The 17,954-nt window shown below is 40.7% G+C and overlaps 2 protein-coding genes across 2 annotated transcripts in view; one reads left to right on the plus strand and one right to left on the minus strand.

Annotated features, from left to right (window-relative positions):
* The window catches only part of Nlg4 (Neuroligin 4), a 34,499-nt gene extending 24,618 nt beyond the window's left edge, over nucleotides 1-9,881 (minus strand). The window contains exons 1-7 of the mRNA XM_043212063.2: nucleotides 9,551-9,881; nucleotides 9,173-9,390; nucleotides 8,518-8,667; nucleotides 8,017-8,450; nucleotides 6,982-7,380; nucleotides 3,140-3,573; nucleotides 2,730-2,848 (exon numbers count right to left, since the gene is read on the minus strand). Coding sequence (XP_043067998.1) covers nucleotides 2,730-2,848; nucleotides 3,140-3,573; nucleotides 6,982-7,380; nucleotides 8,017-8,450; nucleotides 8,518-8,667; nucleotides 9,173-9,390; nucleotides 9,551-9,801 — 2,005 coding nt within the window. The 5' untranslated portion in view covers nucleotides 9,802-9,881. The remainder of the gene's footprint in view (nucleotides 1-2,729; nucleotides 2,849-3,139; nucleotides 3,574-6,981; nucleotides 7,381-8,016; nucleotides 8,451-8,517; nucleotides 8,668-9,172; nucleotides 9,391-9,550) is intronic.
* A 1,007-nt stretch (nucleotides 9,882-10,888) lies between these two features.
* Nucleotides 10,889-12,622, plus strand: LOC108130589 (uncharacterized oxidoreductase YjmC). Its single transcript, XM_017249132.3, has 2 exons — nucleotides 10,889-11,734; nucleotides 11,795-12,622. Exons 1-2 carry the CDS (start codon nucleotides 11,000-11,002, stop codon nucleotides 12,539-12,541), a joined length of 1,482 nt encoding a protein of 493 aa, XP_017104621.2. The 5' UTR covers nucleotides 10,889-10,999; the 3' UTR covers nucleotides 12,542-12,622.
* Nucleotides 12,623-17,954: the final 5,332 nt, after the last annotated feature.

Here is a 17,954-nt window from a genome sequence, read left to right on the forward strand (position 1 = left end):
TTGGCAAAGCTTTTGCTTTTGGGCTACTTTCGAGTCATTTGCATGCCAAAAAGGTGAGCGACAGACACTTGGCTCAATTGAGGCCAGACTGGCTTCTCGGTGCCTCAGTTTTGCGCCCTCGGTGCGCCCCGAATGTCTTGTTTACTTTGGCTGGGTGAAAGCGACATAACTGTTTAATTTTTGATGCCCCCAGCTATTCCGGCTAAGAGCCTGTCAAGTGCACTGGGAGAAAAGGTAAGACATTCCCAAAGATATTTAAAGATTAAGATTATTAAAGAGTTTGACTTAAAATAACTAAAATTTAATCTTGAAGCTTCTTTTATAGGAATAGTATTATTCTTGTTACTCGCAAAATTTATTCGCTTAGTGTTTACAAATAATGCGGATATCCTTTGGATAGCCTACTTCCTTTGGAGGCTAACAGGTGGCTGGCAGGATATCTTCATATCTGGACGTATTTATAAATATCTGAAAAGTACCGAGAATGGTTGTCAAATATTCAGAAAGCATTTTTCGCACACCTTTTGAGCCGCGTGCTCTTTATCCTTGGGGAGTATTCACAAGAAAGTATGATTTCTGAGCAAACTACCTTTTCACCTGATCTACTCCCTTCCCATCCACCGTCAATCAACAGTCGCAAGTGCAAATCCGAAACCTAAATAAATATTGCATAATATACGGGGCGGTGCATAATTTACGCAACACAACTTTCAATATAATGGCGGCTCCTGGCTCCTGGTCGTATGTGTACATAACATATCCTTATAGTTCGATGTACTATATGCAAGTGTATTGTACGAATGCGGCGCATCTGTGTGACAGCTGCCTTTGTGTACCCGAGATCCTTTTGTGTAAACCAAAATTCTCTGCTCGAAGGAGCTGCTCCTCCTCCCAAGCCCGACCCCCTCCCACAATATTTGATTTCGATTTCAGCTCGCCGGCGTATCAAATAAAAACTCTCCACGGCGGAATCCTTTCAACTTGCTTATGTAAAGTGCAGGCGGAGCTGAATAGAATGTCAGCTGTCGCGCTCTGTGTCATTTCAATTAAAATCAAACAAAAAAAAAAACTTATATATGTATATAAAGTAAAGAAGGAAGAGGGAGAAATATAGTATCTGCTCACAGACATATACATATCCTTTGATACGTATCGTTCTTCAGTGCTTACATGTGCGTAAAGTGCGTGTCAGCAGGCATTGCCCTGGCAATTTCTGTTACCTCTTACCTTCAGTACCACGGGTACTGAGAAAAAAAAATTGTATACAAAAAAAGCCATTCTCATGTGCACAATGTAAGGGTAATCCATTGCCATAACCTGTTTGTAATTTTCATAAATCGTTAAGCGCACATATCTGTCGCTATCTTTTCAAAAGAATTTCCACGAATTGAGGGTGTCTGTGGGGGTTTTGGCCTACTTTTTTTGTCAAGGGGGTACATCTATTCTAAGGTTATCTAAATATTTTATATTTTTATTGAAGAAAAATTATTTTACAAAATTGTAAAGAAATTTTTTTATTTAGTTAGTTACTAACTAAATGAACTAAATAATTTAGTTAGTATCAGAAGAGTACAACTCTATATAAAACATACACATTTTAATATTTTAAATTTTTTGCTCTCATTTGTGTCTAACTCTCTACATCTCTATTTTGTTGGTCTTTTTGAAAATCTACCTTGTTGGAGAATTCTATAAAATTAACAATAGCCCATAAAAACAAAAGTTTTCTTATTAAAATTAAATATTTAGTGTCCTATACGAATTTCGTCGGAATTCAGGGTATTTGATAATCCCCCCCATTATGCAAATGAGATGTATAGAAGCCACCCCCTATCGACTTTGAGTGTGTTTTCCCATGTTCCTGTCGCGTTCGAGCACAAAAGGTGCGAAAAATTTGAAATTAATAACATTTTCGTACATTTGACATGAAGCAACGGTGCCATTTTAACGCTCACATAAAGCTTTATGCACCCCACTCCGATTTTCGCCCACAACCCGCCGATTTTTCGACAATCTCTGGGCGTTTTGATTGCCCTTCATCTACCTGGCGGAGCTACCTGGTGGGGCTACCTGGCGGGGCTACCTGGTGGAGCTGTTGCTTTTGCTTCAATACCCTGACAGTCGCCGGTGTGATGCTTATTTTTTTCCACTCACATTTTCAAGTACTTGTGTGTTAACTCCCTCGTTTTTCACCGGGACCCCTTGCCGCCACACCCTTGCTCATCCTGGGAAAGTCCTTCCCTGGGCAGGTCCCCTCAATTTGTTGTTGTTAGCAGGCGAGGCATGTACAGGCGTTGCCTTCTTTAAAATTCAAATTAAATTTGATTCTCCTTTTTTTTTTGTCGTTCAGCTGGGTGTGTGTGTGCTTAGGTTTCATTTTATTTTTTTTTGTTATACGGGAAATTTGTAGCCTTTATTTGGCATGAATTCCATGAATTCTTTTTACTGGATACCAAAATAGCCATACATCGTTTTGAAATTTTTGTGGTGGGAGAGAGATTTGAAAGAAAGCTACTTGCATATTAATGACGTGACCCTCATCCTCAATATAGTTCTATGGAAAAGGCTCTATTTAAACTTTTAAACTATTTCCAACAAACAAGCATTTCACATTTGGCAGCTTAAGAAAAGATTTTTGTTTGAAACACTCTCAAAATCCACTCACACAAAAAGGAAAAATAAGTTAAACTTAGATGCGATTCCAAGGGAAAACTTTTATGCTGGCTCACCTATTTCCAAATACTTTTGATGCAGCGGATCATAATTTTCCCAGGTGATGCTACGAAAGCGGTTGCGCTCCTTGGAAACGGGCAGCGACGAGTCCTGGCGATGATGTTCATTGGGATTGCTAAAAGGAGGTTACAGTTTTTAAAAATACACTTCAAGATTTTCCTGGAAAAAGTTTAGTTTAAATGACTTTTTGAATATTTAATCATTAAATGTAAGCATATAATCCGTTTAAGGTAGCAAGGCTAAAATCAAGGATTAAGATCCTCTCTTCATATTAAATGTCTTATTTTTCTCAGTGCCAGTCTTAGTAACATGTTCAAGTGCAGCTTAAAATCCGAGCTGGACAGCAGGTGTCCTAAGACTTCTTAGGGCCACTTGCGGCGCCGAAAAGCCCTCTTCAAAAACTCACCCGGTGCGCGCAAAGTTTGTCCAGAAAATCATGACCGCTTCGGACAGAGCTGTCTCCGATTTGGTGTAGTTCTGGGGAAAGTGGCTGAAACCGTCCACCAGCGGGGCTCCGAATATATAGGGCAGGTCCTCGCCGTGCACAGTGCCCATTCGCTGCGGATAGTCCCCGTCCTTGGTTTGGTAGTCAAATACGTAAAAGTAGCAGCGACCCGAGGGCTGCGTGGAGCCTGCCGATGTGGAGGCAGCTGCGTTTCCGCCCGCGTTGCCCGATGGCGAAGATGAGCTCACGGGGGGCGGGGAATTGGCGGCCAGGATATCACCGGCCCGGACAATCGGCGCCACAAACTGGGCATCGGATAGAGCGGCCACAGCCGTATCCCTGGTGTTGATCGGATGCTGCGAGGTGCGATCCCAGTCGGTGTACTCGTTCACAATCTAAACGGAAACGAGGTGTTTCAGATTAAATTCCTTCGCAAGCATTGCTTTAGTGCACTTGAAAAACAGTATGTAGTTTATAGAATCTTAGAATATTTATCTTCCCTTAAAAACCTTTAAAACTAAAAAAAAAGAATCCCACTATTTTTCAATTAAACTTTAATCTTGGGAATCCCTTGATTTAATTCCGATTTTCGCCATTTTTCTGTGCGAGTGCAGAAAAGGCAGAGGGATTAGATTTGCATTGGCTCCATGTGTGCCAAGTCAAATCCCTGCTGGATTACAAGCGGATTGCAACTGTTTGCTGTCCTTGTTTGCGGTGGCCATTCCACCACCGCAAACTGGGCAAAAGGAGTGCTCCCTGCCACCACTATGATTATTTCTAGCCAGCATGTGTGTGAAAAATAAACGACCACAAAATGCATCTGTAAAATCGATGTCATGCATAATTTAAAAAACCCTATCAAAAAATGCAAACAACATAAAAAAAAGAGAATGTGTATGGAACAGAAACTGAATCTAACAATGGTGTGTGGAATACATTTACATTGTTTGTACTTTTTACAACTTTGAATTTATTTTTGGCCAGCATTGATTTTTGGTTCCTGGAAGTTCTAAAGAGAAAAGCAAAAGCTCATATATAAATGATTATAAAATGCTATTCAATTATAACGTTTGATTAGTCATCATTAGCCTGGCACTTGGTTCCGTCTGCTCTGTCTGGAGTGAGCAGCTCGTGCCCGACCTTTGACCTATAAAAATTGAGCTTTATGGAGTATGAAAGAGCAAGCCGCCCCGGCGACTCTACAAAAGTATAATTAAGTAAAATAAATACGGATTTAAGCGTCATAATCGTGATATATGCGCTGGTAATTTACGACTTCTGGATATACATATATGTAATATATATCTGTTTATATGAGTATATCTGGTCCCCTCCACTCACACCACACCAGGCCATTGCATTTGCGGAGACTGTGTGTGTTAATGCGGCGAATGGTTCAGGTTGTGAGGTTCACAGACGGTTGTATACAGATACAGGCTACGGATTCAGCTTCAGCTTCAGTTTCAGACACTGACTGTTGACGGTTGTCGTTGGATGCTTCTCGGTTTTCTCCGCTCTGCTGTTTGCTGTGATTTGGGTTAAGTGCTGCTTGTGCGCTTTTAAGTAGGTACATGTGCGACTCTGTGTACAAATATACATCCATCCATACAGAATATGCGTGTAAGTGTATGTACGGGTATACGGCTGTGTGTCTCTATGTCCTTGCACACATTTGCCAAATAAAGCGTGTTAATGTTTTGGCAGCAATGGCGTGTTAACTGCCTTCCATTTCGCTCGCTTGCACAATACAAAAATAAAAACAAAAAAAGCCAGCAAGAGGGCATAAAATAAATATATACAACAGCATTACAGCCGTAGAAACAGCATCAGCAGCAGCGGCTAAATGTAAAAATAAGAAAAAATTGTTAAAAAGTTGCAAATGCCCGGGAACATGAGCGCAAAAATGAAACGCAGACAGACTCATAAATGTATGTGTTGTTCGAGTGGCGAATGTTACTCATACGCCGTGTTGAATTATAACACTAACCATACAGCATATAGACAACCCATTTCATACAACGAAAATGGACGCGAAAATTTCTTGCGACAGGCCCCAGCAGGCCCCAGAGCGGATTTCTTACGCTCTTTTACGCTCATCGTTCGTTCATCTTACGCTCATTCTCGCATTAAATGTTTTCTGTTTCTCAGTCTCTAAACGGAGCGCGATGAAGAAGGTTGGCCTGCGCTTCGGTTGATCTTTGTGTGTATGCGTGTCACACATTCACATACACGGGTGTATGTGTGCGTGCGATTTCGTTTCGAAGCCAGCGCACAAAATTTTGATTTTTCTTACTTTTCAGGCTTGCTACCCTAACCAAATTCGGGTATTCGTTATTTGATGAAATGACGAAAGAAATTATATTATTTTTTATATTATATTTTTTATTATTTCAGCATACATTTTTAATTTATTTAGGAATAAGATTGAGTGTTAGTAGTAAATGATTACTGTATATATATTTTTACGAATCATTAAAAATGAATATGAGAAAATGAGAAATGAGAAAATTTCAGAGTATATTTCAGTCGGAGTTACTCAAAACGCCTATATCCTTTAAGTTTTTCTTGTTCTGCAAGAGGTATCAGAAAACCAATGTAAATATGTATGTATATATATACAAATATATGTATATCTGTAAAAAATTCGAGCGGCGACTTTTTTAAAGTTCCAAAATATATAAGGAAATTATTAAATTGACGACAATAATTTAATTAAATCTCACAATAACCCAAATTAATAACAAGTGCCTGAAAAATTGTAAACAAAAAAGGTAAACAATTCCATCAGCTGTTTTCGTGTCTTCACCCTCCCCTAAAAATCATTCCATCGTTAGAGTAGGCATGCACAAGCCTCTTGCAGAACAACAAAAACTTAAAAGCAATCGGCGTTTTAAGTGACTCCGACTGAAATATACTCTGAAATTTTCTCATTTCTCATTTTCTCATATTCATTTTTAATGATTCGTAAAAATATATATACAGTAATCATTTACTACTAACACTCAATCTTATTCCTAAATAAATTAAAAATGTATGCTGAAATAATAAAAAATATAATATAAAAAATAATATAATTTCTTTCGTCATTTCATCAAATAACGAATACCCGAATTTGGTTAGGGTAGCAAGCCTGAAAAGTAAGAAAAATCAAAATTTTGTGCGCTGGCTTCGAAACGAAATCGCACGCACACATACACCCGTGTATGTGAATGTGTGACACGCATACACACAAAGATCAACCGAAGCGCAGGCCAACCTTCTTCATCGCGCTCCGTTTAGAGACTGAGAAACAGAAAACATTTAATGCGAGAATGAGCGTAAGATGAACGAACGATGAGCGTAAAAGAGCGTAAGAAATCCGCTCTGGGGCCTGCTGGGGCCTGTCGCAAGAAATTTTCGCGTCCATTTTCGTTGTATGAAATGGGTTGTCTATATGCTGTATGGTTAGTGATTATAATTACACCAGCACACCCAGCAACATAGTGGCAACATTTTAATTGACTTCTTTCCCCCGTCAGCAGCAGGCGCTGGCCCCCAATTACTCAATTGGTAATAACAATTTTTTTCTCGATTTAAGTTTAAATGAAACCTATTTCTTTCATCTGGCGAATGTCTATAAAGTTTTTCGGTCGCGAAACTTTTCAAGTCGCAAAGCAAACCAAAGATAAAGGCAATAATTAAGCTTAACCGACAGACTATCAGACCGCAAAAGTCTGCTGTCTCGGCAGACAAATCTGATTGGCAAGATTTATGGCCCAAAACCGACGACACTTCTCCTGCCACTCAAAAATTGTACAACTTACCGTATAGAATATCTCGTTGAGGTGATAATTGTAGGCATTGCGAACGTAGGTGCGGATAATTTTATCGCGCCTCTCGCCCTCGAAACCGTTCTGTATATCATGGGCACTGAAGCGCCAAATCGATTCGCCCGTAACGACGCCAAACAGGACGTCATAGTGACCGCCCATGTTTACCGTATTCGACCCGCCGCCACCTCCACCGCCGAAATATCCACCGCCGCCGAATGCCGATCCAGAGCCACCGCCACTGCCAGAGCCCCCGCCAGGTCCGCCGCCGGGACCACCTCCACCGCCGGATGTCTGGTACCCGGAGTCCGCCGAGGAACGCCTCGAGTTGCGCGCCATTAAATCATCGATATCGAGATTGGAATGTCCGGGTCGTATGACAACGCCATCAACCTAAATTGAAATCGGGGAAGGGAGAAGGAATAGCAAGTAAATGACAGCACTACTGGACCGGGCAAAGTAAAGAGAAGGGGCGTAAGTAAGTAATAAAGTCCATTGGAGCATGGACTGAACAAAAGTTAAATCAGGACCAAACGCAACAAAAACCCCGAATGAATGCCTCGGAAGCAATGACAAAATCTCTGCCCAAGATAGCATTTAATTTTCTTTCAGCAAAAGCGGTTATCCTAGAGGTTTGTAGATACTTGAAATACTTTCAAGAATGTAATGAATACTTTCGGAAGAAAAAAGATATATAGAGATTTAAAGAAGGTACTTAATAATTGTACTGTTTCTTTATATTAAGAAACTATAATGCACTAATTGGTTTATTAAATATGTGTGCAAATGGCATTTGAAGCCCTCGGGGATTACAATGTATAATTCACATATACATTATTCATAAATACTAATGATTTTTCAAAACCCAACTCCCCAAAGGCTTTTTTAATGCTTTATTTAAATTGAAAGCTTCGCTTTAAGCTTAATTGTCGTTTTTAGTTCTTTGTAACATTTAGTCAAATGCCGATAAATAATTAAATTATAAAAGGTGAACTAAACAGGGGAAAATAAATATGAAATCACACTTACCGATGGCCCGAAGGATGTGAGAAAGTTGGGGGCTTGAATGTCGGCACTGTAGAGGTCATCCAGTGGCACGTCCCTCAGGCAGTCGACAATTTGTTCGTGATGGCGATTCAGATCCTCAGGAATGGTGCAGTTCACCTCCTTGGCCAGCTTGATGGCGAACAGTACCGGATCCTCCACCAAGGCCCAGGAGGAGTAGGCGGAGCCCGACATCAGGATGGCCCGGTGGAAGAGACCCCTGACCATTGTGGGCGAGGTCATCAAGTAGTTTATGCAGGCAGCGCCAGTTCCATGGCCCGCCAAGGTCACCGAGTTGGGATCCCCGCCGAACTTTTGGATATTCTGCTGAATCCAATGGAGGGCAGCCATCTGATCCATCAGGCCGTAGTTGGCCACGCGAGCGTGGGCATGGGGATTGGGATTGGCATTGAGGAAACCTGAAAAAAAGTTAATATGTTTCCTTACTCTTAAAACTATTTATTTATAACAGCTAAAAAGTCGTACCTAATATCCCCAATCGATAGTTGAGCGTTACCACCACCACTTCTCCATAGCTGGCCAGGACACTGCCGTCGTAGGGATTTCCGCTACTCCACTCGAAGGACTCGCCATGTATAAACACAATCACTGGTAACTTCTTTTCATTGGCTCCGGCTAATCAAATAAAAATGAATATTTACAAAGTGCTGTGAGTGTATCAGGAATCATGAATCTAATATTTTTGTAAGTTTTTTTTTGTGGAGGACTCTTGTGGTATCGCATATTTTTGGCTTTTCAACACAACTGGCAAGTGCCCGAAGAGCTCTCCACGACCCATTAAACGTTTCCGTTTGCGTGCAAAGCGGATTTTGGATTTCACCAGTGCTCCCGTGTAGGAATCGCTTCAGATTAGCGATTCCAAACGGATCCGGCTCAGTCAGGGATTGGGAGCTTAGTGGGGTGGCACTTGCGATAAGATTTGCGCAGTGGTTACGTGAGAATTTGGGTTTGCTTTTGCGTAGAAAATATTGGCATTACGTGGCGTACGATTAATCTTAATTAATTGAATTTAAATGAGATTTATGTGCGAGCTCTGTGGACTTGAATAGCTTGCAAGCTGGCAGTTTGTATGGAATTCCTTAAATGTTTCTTAAAGGTCCTGCTTTTTTTGTTGGCTTACCATTAACTGGCGAAAAGACATTCAAGTAGAGGCAGTCCTCGGACTGATTCTCCAGAAAAGGCAGCAGTCGCCTCAAGTACTCCAGGCGGCCCTTGGGCATCTTCTCCAGCGCTGCCGTCTCGTTCTGGATGTTGGGCAGTCTCTGGGGACAGACGGGACTGTATTTGTCCGAGATGCGAATCCCGTCCCAGGGCGCTGGTGCTCGTGTGGGACTGAACCTGATTAATGGAAATTAATTTTACGTTGAACTTGTTCTTTGTTATCCGTTCCAAGAAAACTTTTAATATTTTCTGAAAAGTGCCTAATGGTTTTTTTACCTTTCATGTTTATTCAGATTTATTTTTTAACGTAATAATTTTCAGGAATTCGTGTACTTACCGATTCTGTTTGGTAGGCGGAGTGGCATACGGTACGCCTAGAAAGACCTCCACGGATCGCAGGAACCGGAAGCTGTCCAGCGGCAGGATGAGCCCGTGAAGGCGGCCATAGCGCGTCTGGACAATACGGTGACCCAGACGGGCGTTCTTGTAGATGTCGGAGGTGGATGCATCGGCAACACTAATCCAGCCGAGAAGAACGACAGGAAGTAGCAGGAGCCGCAGCAAAAGCAACAGCTGGCTTTCCCCCATCTTCCTTTCAGATATATGATCTGCTCAGATGCTTTTGTTCAACTTTCAGTACCTATTTCTATATTTTTGTGGAGTAGCTTGATTTCTTTCTAGTCATTAAGACTATCTATGGTGATGGTTTTGAGCAACTAGACAAGCTGCCAGGTGGCTGGCTTTCATTTTGTACTGAAAAGGGAAGTTAAATATTTGTTAGAAATCTTGATTAAGATAGTGTTATTAAGTATTATTACTTATAAACTGTCATTTTTATTATTTTATTCTCTACAAAGTTATAAGTTTTTTTTTTCTAGAATATTAAACAATGTAGTGCCCTTCACTTTGCAAAAACTCATCTTCAAAGGTAAAAAAATAAAAAAAAATAAACAAAAAAGAAAAATAAAATTTTCATAAATACTAAATTGATTTTTTATGCCACTTTGCCTCAGGCGGCCACTAATTTAATCATATTTGTTAATAGGTCGTTTGTTATTCTCTATATGTACATAATGGTGTGTAAATATAATACAATTTTTCAAATTTCCACATAAAAAGTGCCGCCAGCAAGGCAACGAGTTAAATTTTAGTGGAAATTTATTTTCGTATGAATTAAAATGGTTGGACACACAAAACAGCAAGGTCGTAGGCACACTTTGCACTGCACTCACTGAAAATGGAATGTGCATCTGGTATCTAGGCTGTGAATGTATCTGTATCTGTGCCAGTGCCTGTGCATGCCTCAAGGTTACTTTACACATCCTTAACTATGCCAGTGCAATTTGTGTGCGTCCTTTTTTTAAGCCTTTGCATTTCTGTTGGTAGCTACCATTATTTTTTTTTTGTATCTTTTTGATATTACTCTGCTTATTTGTGTGGTGATTTTTTTTTGTTTTCTGCTCTGACAATTCAAGTACGCCCAGCGAGTGGTAGCTGCACAAGTAGCTCATTTGAATGTGTTTATGGTTATTTGCGAAGAAATGCCTATTTTAGTACGCAGGCTTATGGGCTGTTTCCAAGGGCTATCCATTGGGAAAATTAAGATCAAAGCGAACTGCGGGTGCTTTGAATTCCGACTATGCCATTAGACTTTAAAATCATTACAGACAGAATGTATGAGATGTTCATATTATTCTTTTTTAAAAGATATACTTTTTCTAAATACTTCAAACACATGGTTGTACACACAGTTTTATGACATTGACCTACCATTAAAGTTGGAAAAATGAGGCTAATGCTCAACTTTTTGGACGCCTTGCGCAAAGTACGACTCAAGCTGTCGATGGACACGTTTGGGAACAACAATACCGCCATTCATAACCTGCCCTCTGGCAAATCCGTTGCAAAATCACCTTCCAATCCAAGAATTACCATCGGTGAAGAATCTGGGAGAAGGGTAAGCTGTTACTCTGGTACGCCAAGCGAATGGGGCTGGACTCAGAGATCTCAGTTGGAAGTCGATAAAAGGGCCCCAGAAGAAAGAGAACCGATGTGGCACAACATCAGAAAGGTCCTGCTCATGTGCGGAGGACAAAAGCTTCCAGATGGCATCGAGGTGACGCGAAGGGCGAAGGACGCCAGCCGGCTGGTGGATGTCCTAGAGGCCCAGCGTTTCGTTAGCCAGGTTTTTGCCGCCATGGACGTGCCGAAACAGGCGGCCAGCGAAATGGCCGACGTCCTGATTGCCGCCGATTACATGGGCCACCGCTCCATGGGCATCCACCGATTGCCGGCTATAGCCGCTGATCTTTTGAATGGCACAGTCGTGGGCACGGCCACGCCCTCCATTATGTCCGAATTGGAGGCTATTGGCCTGGTGGATGGCCACAATGCACCTGGGCCCGTGGTGGCAAATTTTTGCATGGACTTGGCTATCCAAAAGGCCAGAGAGGTGGGAATCGGCTGGGTCTCGGCCTGTCATTCGAACTGCATTGGAATGGCATGCTGGTATGCCTGTCAGGTGGGTTGTTTTCGGCTACAAAATATTTTTTGAATTTAATATGTGTTTCTACTGAAACAGGCTTTGGAGCAACGTATGATTGGATTGTGCATGACAAATGGGCCCCCCACCTTGGTGCCTTGTGGCGGCGTTGAGCCAATTCTGGGCGAGAATCCAATAGCCTGTGCTGCTTCGGGAGCCCACGAACAGTTTCTGGCTGACTTTGGAATGGGAGCCTGTTCGGTTGAGGAACTGGAGCTATCGTACTGCAATGGCTGGTCCAAGCAGGTGCCCAAGCAGGTGGCTCTGGACAGCGAAGGTCAAGAAACCACATCCACGGCTGAGGCTCTGAAGGCCCAGCGAATCCGAGCCTTTCATCCGGAACACAAGGGCTTCGGCCTGGCTGGCATGGTGGATATCCTGTGCGGGGTTATGACAGGGGCACGGTATGCCAACTTAATTCAGAGACGTGGAGTTTTCAGTGCCGACAACGCTCCGGCCGACTTGGGCCAAGTCTTCATAGCCATTGACCCGATGCGCTTTTGTTCGAACTTCGAGGATCGACTGGGGGACTTTCACCGCGTCTTACGAAGAGTGACTCCCAATAAAGCCGGAAATCCAGTTCTAGTCCCAGGGGACAAGGAGATGCAACACATGGAAATGGTTGATGATCAGGGGGGCTTCACAATGACGCCCTGCACCTTGAGTGTCCTTGGCGAGTTGGCTGAAAAGTTTCAAATAGCACCCTTGAAAATGAAAGGGATATCTCAGCTGCGACCGTTTGCCTCAAAAAAAGCAAATAATCACGAAGAATTACAAATGGTTTAGTAAAAAAAAAAACACAAGCTACAATATCGGTTGAATGTAAATCGTTTATTAAGCATAATTTTATTTTAAGCATTTAAGAATGAAAATAAAACAGAATTGAAACAAACGCCAATGTAAAAATTAATGAAGGGAAACAATAATTATTAAATAAATGTGAAGTCCTCTTTTCCGGCCACAATATGCTAATCACTCATTACCGCCATCGTTATAGATTACTGAGTAATTAAACATAAATGGAAAATCGTGAAAAGCTGATTAAAAGAACAAACAAAAATTAAACACATCCGTTGTCAGAACGAATAAAACTGAAAAGATTATGAAATTCCGTGAATGCGTTTGGAATTTTGATTAAACGTACGCCCTTTATTTGTTTAGTATTAAAATTGGCTAAATAATCAATTTAAAAAAAATTGACGTAACAAATATTTGCACTTAAAACCGTTTTGTTTTTTCAAAGAATGTAAACGGATATGTAAATGGATAATAATACAGACAGTAAAACAAAAATCAATAAAATAAATCAACATTTAATTTAAAGCACGACCCGGGCAGCGTAGACACACTTTAAGGAAAAGTTCATAAAGTTGAAGGAGCAAACTTTGTCCAACAAATGTTCACCTCTAACACGGCAATGAAAAGAGAGAATTTTCAAATGGTTTTCTTGCCCGTCGACTAATTATGGAGCGCTAAAATATTCAAAAGTTCAAAACAAGCTCGTCTTCTTCGTCTGCCACCGCTTCTTTGCACGGCAATAAAACACGAAAAAAAAATCTACATAATTATTTGCGTTAATTTATGCACCTCCTGCCCCCGGAATCGAGACACCCACCGGAAAAGTGAGACCGAACAGCTGTGGCAACTAAAAATAGCAGGTAAAGTGCCAGTCGGGAATTTTTTTGCGCAATTGTGGGGGTGCGTGTCTGTCATAGAAAAGTATCCAAATCGATATATACAGGATATATATGTCGGAGGAAGCTAACACAGCAAAAAAAAAAAAAGGAATCGTTCCAATCATTGGCAGAATGATTAATTTGATTTCCTTGCTCATCAGAGTTTCGGCCGCGGGGGCGTATGAGTAATAAGCTGAAACTTTTTTATGACAGGCCCTGGGATGGCTGGGTAAATTATGGCAGCCAATCCGCCACCTAACTCTTATGATCTGCGCTGTCGTCGGCAATGGCTCCTATTCCTACTCCTGCGTAGGGCAACACCTGCGTCCCATTGTGGTCCTGCGGTTTCGTTTAGTCCGCGCACGTGACTGCGGCGTCCTGGCTGTGACTTGGATTTAGATTCATGACATTGTAATCGCTTATTACTGCTGCCAAACGGCAGTGAAAGTGGAAAGTCCCGAGGCAGGGTCCTCCGGTCTATATATATAAATGTATATTTAAGATGCTTTAAGTCGTCTCGGTTTTCACTTTGAACTCATTTATCTTCATTGGATTGATTTTATTTTTGTCGGGTTCTGGGTAAATTAGGAAACAATGTGATTGATCGGAAACTCGGTGCTTCTGCTCGGAGTGGCACAATATTTTCGTGATGGCTAAATCATGCGCCGATCTGGGAGGGCAAGTGAACATTACTATTTATTTTGGACAATTCGATATCCCTGCTTCGCCAAACTGACAACTTAAGCTTATTGAAATGCTATTGTTGGTATTTCTGCTTGACTTACCTTGTACAAGTCAGGGATCTATATCCTCGCAACCATTGGGCTCTTTTTATAGGACTTGCCGGCAGTTTGGTTTTTATTGTTTTGGCTGAATGCGAAAATAATCCCGGACTCTGGATTGCTGCTTCCGTTTTCTTTTTTCCGTGGCCTTGTCGGTCAGTTGGGACAATCGATAATCCTTTTCTTTTAAGCCAGCGTATCCTTTTGCCTTCTTTATTCGTTATTTGTCATTCGTTATGTACTTTTTATTTCCTTTTTAGGAGGAGGTGTTCACACAATTGCACACGCACACACTTGCTTGTATTTTCCATTGAGAAACCGTTTGGTTGAAACTGTTGGATTTTGTTGATATTTCATATATATCGCGTAACGACAAATAATTTCATTTCATTTTTTCAATCGCCCGCACTTTTCACAATTTCAGCTTCTATTTGATTTCTTTTTCAGTTGGTTTTTGTTGGTGGACTCCTTTCTTCCTTTTATGTTCTCTACATTTTTGTAATTTTCTGTTTGCGAAAATTGAGATGGTTTTTATTCATTTATGAAACGGACACGTTATGTTTATTTATCTTTAAGTAAAATGAATATTTTTATATTCCTCATATTATGTTCAGTTTGGTTCATTTTTCTTCAAACGAAGTTGTTAAATATGCACGTTTCTTTTTCTGTTAAATTGTGAATATTTACAATTCTGTGTTATTTTACTTTGTGTGTTTGGCAAAATAATAAATCAAATTCCGTCAAAAGGCTCTAAAAAACGTCAACTTACTGGCCTTAAATATTGATAACTTTTTAAGGAATGCTATTGAATGATGTTACAAATTAAAAAATAATAAAAGACTTTTAAGAAAGTAAAATCTTTATTTATTTAAATTATTAGTTGAATAATTATTTTTAGCCAATTTTAATTAAATCTCAACAAAAATAGCCTCCCATTTAGAATTATAATTACAATTTATACTAGCATTTCCATAAAATACTGCGTTTTAATCACAGCCATGGCCTTAGCTGACTTGAATGGCTTTTGGCAAGCAATTGAAACTTTTCGTTGCCTACTTTTTGGGGGTTACGGTGCTATTTCAGTTTCTGCTCCTGCTGCCTGGCTTAATTATTCCATCCACGGCGATTAAACTTACAAGAGCCTAATTGCATGCAAGGCATGCCACAACGGGACAAATACTCGTAAAAGCCATGCAACGCCAGCCTTTCAACCAAAATATAAAAACGCTAGCGTCAATGACCGCTAAGTGGAATGTGAGCGATGTGGCAAGCGTTATTTATACTTCAATTTTTTATTTATTTGGGACTCTGCAAACACTTGAGCGTCTGCCCTACGCAGAAATAAAGAAAGAAAAACGATGAAAAAATTGAGATGAGATGAGAAAAAGTATAAAATAAATAAAGATGGAGAAATGCCGTAGGGCATCAGACAAAGAAGACGATGACGCGGCTCCATAACGGATTCTGAGCATCTCGGGGCCATGGCACACATTTACATTCCCATCTATATATGTGTATGTATTTGTGTATGTGTACTTTGGCGTGGATTCGCTTTAATTTCTCATAGATAAAAGGACATCTTTGGTCTGAAACAGAAACACACTTTCAATTGCTCACATTTACGGCTTGTGATGATTCCCGCACACAGATACACTCCGGCACACGCACACACCGAAACGCAGAAAGGATGAGAGTAATGGACTCAGTACCGCTGCCACGTGCAACTTTCCGGCGCTAAAGCGATTTGGCTTGTGTCCACGACGCACGAGTGTATTCCAACGACTGAAGCCAGACTTCGTCGTTGGCCAGGCTTCAGACCTCGTCGTCGATGTGGGTTAAGCTCCTGAAAACCATACACTCTCTCTCTCTCTGATGAGAGAATATTATTCTGGAAGTGGAACGTATCCTGTTTCTCAAAGCTTTCGCTCTTTAATACAATCAGCTGTTTGCTCCACCTGCAATCGGAATAAGACAACAACAAAAAAATTAAAAACAAAACAACAATAAAGAATTAAGTCAATTTGGTGGCGTTTCTCTTTTTGTTTTCGTGTCCTCCCCCCATTAGCCCCGCCTCCTCGCCTTTGATTCTCGTTTCTACGAATTTTATGCCGTCGTTATTGCCGCAGTCACATGGCGACAGCCCCACTCAGTTTTTATTGGGGCAGGTAATGGTTGCTCGATGGCATTGCCTATTCGATGGCTAGGGCAGTTTTTTCTCGAATATTTCTATCTTGAATATAAATTAATAGGTAAATTCTTTAGTGTAGTTAAAATGAATTTTTAAAGGGATTTAGGGATGTATTTAATATGGAACGAGTAACAGCCATAGTCCTTTTAATAATTATTAAAATATTTCACAATCTATTAATATATTTTAATTTATCTTCTAAGTGTAAATCATCGTTAAACCAAAACGTAGCTAATATTTTTACCCTTCGATGAGAATCTTTCTTAAAGTCACAAAACAAAATCACGACCTATTTGATAAAGTTTAACCATATCTCTTAGTCCCGGATTCTTCATGCAGACACATGTCGGCAGACTGAAACGCTAACAAGACAAATCAGTTTACCAGTTTATCAGCAGTTTCCTGGCAGCGAAATCAGCAGCCACCAGCTCCTTTGTCATTGTCAGAAAAGCTGAGAAAACCAAAAACCGAAAACCACCCCAAGAGCAACAATGACAACTCCAATGAATGGCGACAAATCAGTTAGCTAAATGTTACCAAGACCAAGACCAGGACCAGGACCAGACGTGCGTGAGATTTGACCGCACTTGGTGTGATTCTATCATTGAAAATCCATATCCAAGGCGAAGGACAAGGCTTCTTCCACACAGGCTCCTGCCTGTCCAGAACATAATTGAAAGGCAAAGGCGGGCAGAGATGGCAGGCGTGGCATGGATGGGCGGAATGAAAAACAAGTGGAAATAATTCTGTGGCATAAATCATGGCACGCCAAGTTATTACAGTAATTTCATGATAAATGTCCGATAAATAAGTGAATAAATAACCATAGGCGCTGAGATGTCTAATGAAGCGGCAGTACAAATCAAGCTGAGTCCAACACTGCGTATGCGTGATCTCTGATGTCTCCTGTCTAATTGGATTAATGTGGGGCTGATGCACTCGTTTACCCAGTCTATGGTGAATTTTCAAAAATAACACACACAAAGGCTAATCAGATATAATTTATATAAAGTATATATGTACAACGGATAACTTTGAACGCCGCCCACACACAAAACATAAATCAAATTATTTTCTATTTAATTTTGGGCTTTCTTGCATTGACAAAAACCAAAAGCCGTGAAGCTTAGTTGTCGGTCCGTGGATTTTATGAAATGTTGAGCCCTGCCACCACGGACATCTGCCATGACTCTCGGTTAAATATAGCATGTGTGGGCTGCCTTAATTTATAGAGCTAATACCAAAAGCCTGGATATTAATCGCAAAGTTTGCAAAAATAGAATTGGTTTACAGTTTGCATATTTTCAAGTCTTAAGGATAAACGTCCAATATAAGTCACGAAATTATGAACAGAATATCCAATCGTTTTTAACAGAAAATCTCAGACAGCGTCTCAAATAATTTATTTTATTCAAATTCCTTGATAGAAGCGGCCAGACAGGGAGGCGCAAAGCACGACGCGTTAAGCGGGTTTGTAACAAATTAAAATTTTAATTAATGCCATTAATAACAGCAGCAACAACAGCCGCCGCTGAGCAAGGAATGTTTTAATG

This window comes from Drosophila bipectinata, chromosome 3R, assembly GCF_030179905.1.
Source record: "Drosophila bipectinata strain 14024-0381.07 chromosome 3R, DbipHiC1v2, whole genome shotgun sequence".
NCBI lineage: Eukaryota > Metazoa > Arthropoda > Insecta > Diptera > Drosophilidae > Drosophila > Drosophila bipectinata.

Bases quoted from the DNA above. Each gene is read 5' to 3' on its own strand.
- LOC108130589 (XM_017249132.3), top strand. From the start codon at position 11,000: ATGAGGCTAATGCTCAACTTTTTGGACGCCTTGCGCAAAGTACGACTC. The intron at 11,735-11,794 runs GTGGGTTGTTTT...CTACTGAAACAG, and splicing joins CATGCTGGTATGCCTGTCAG to GCTTTGGAGCAACGTATGAT.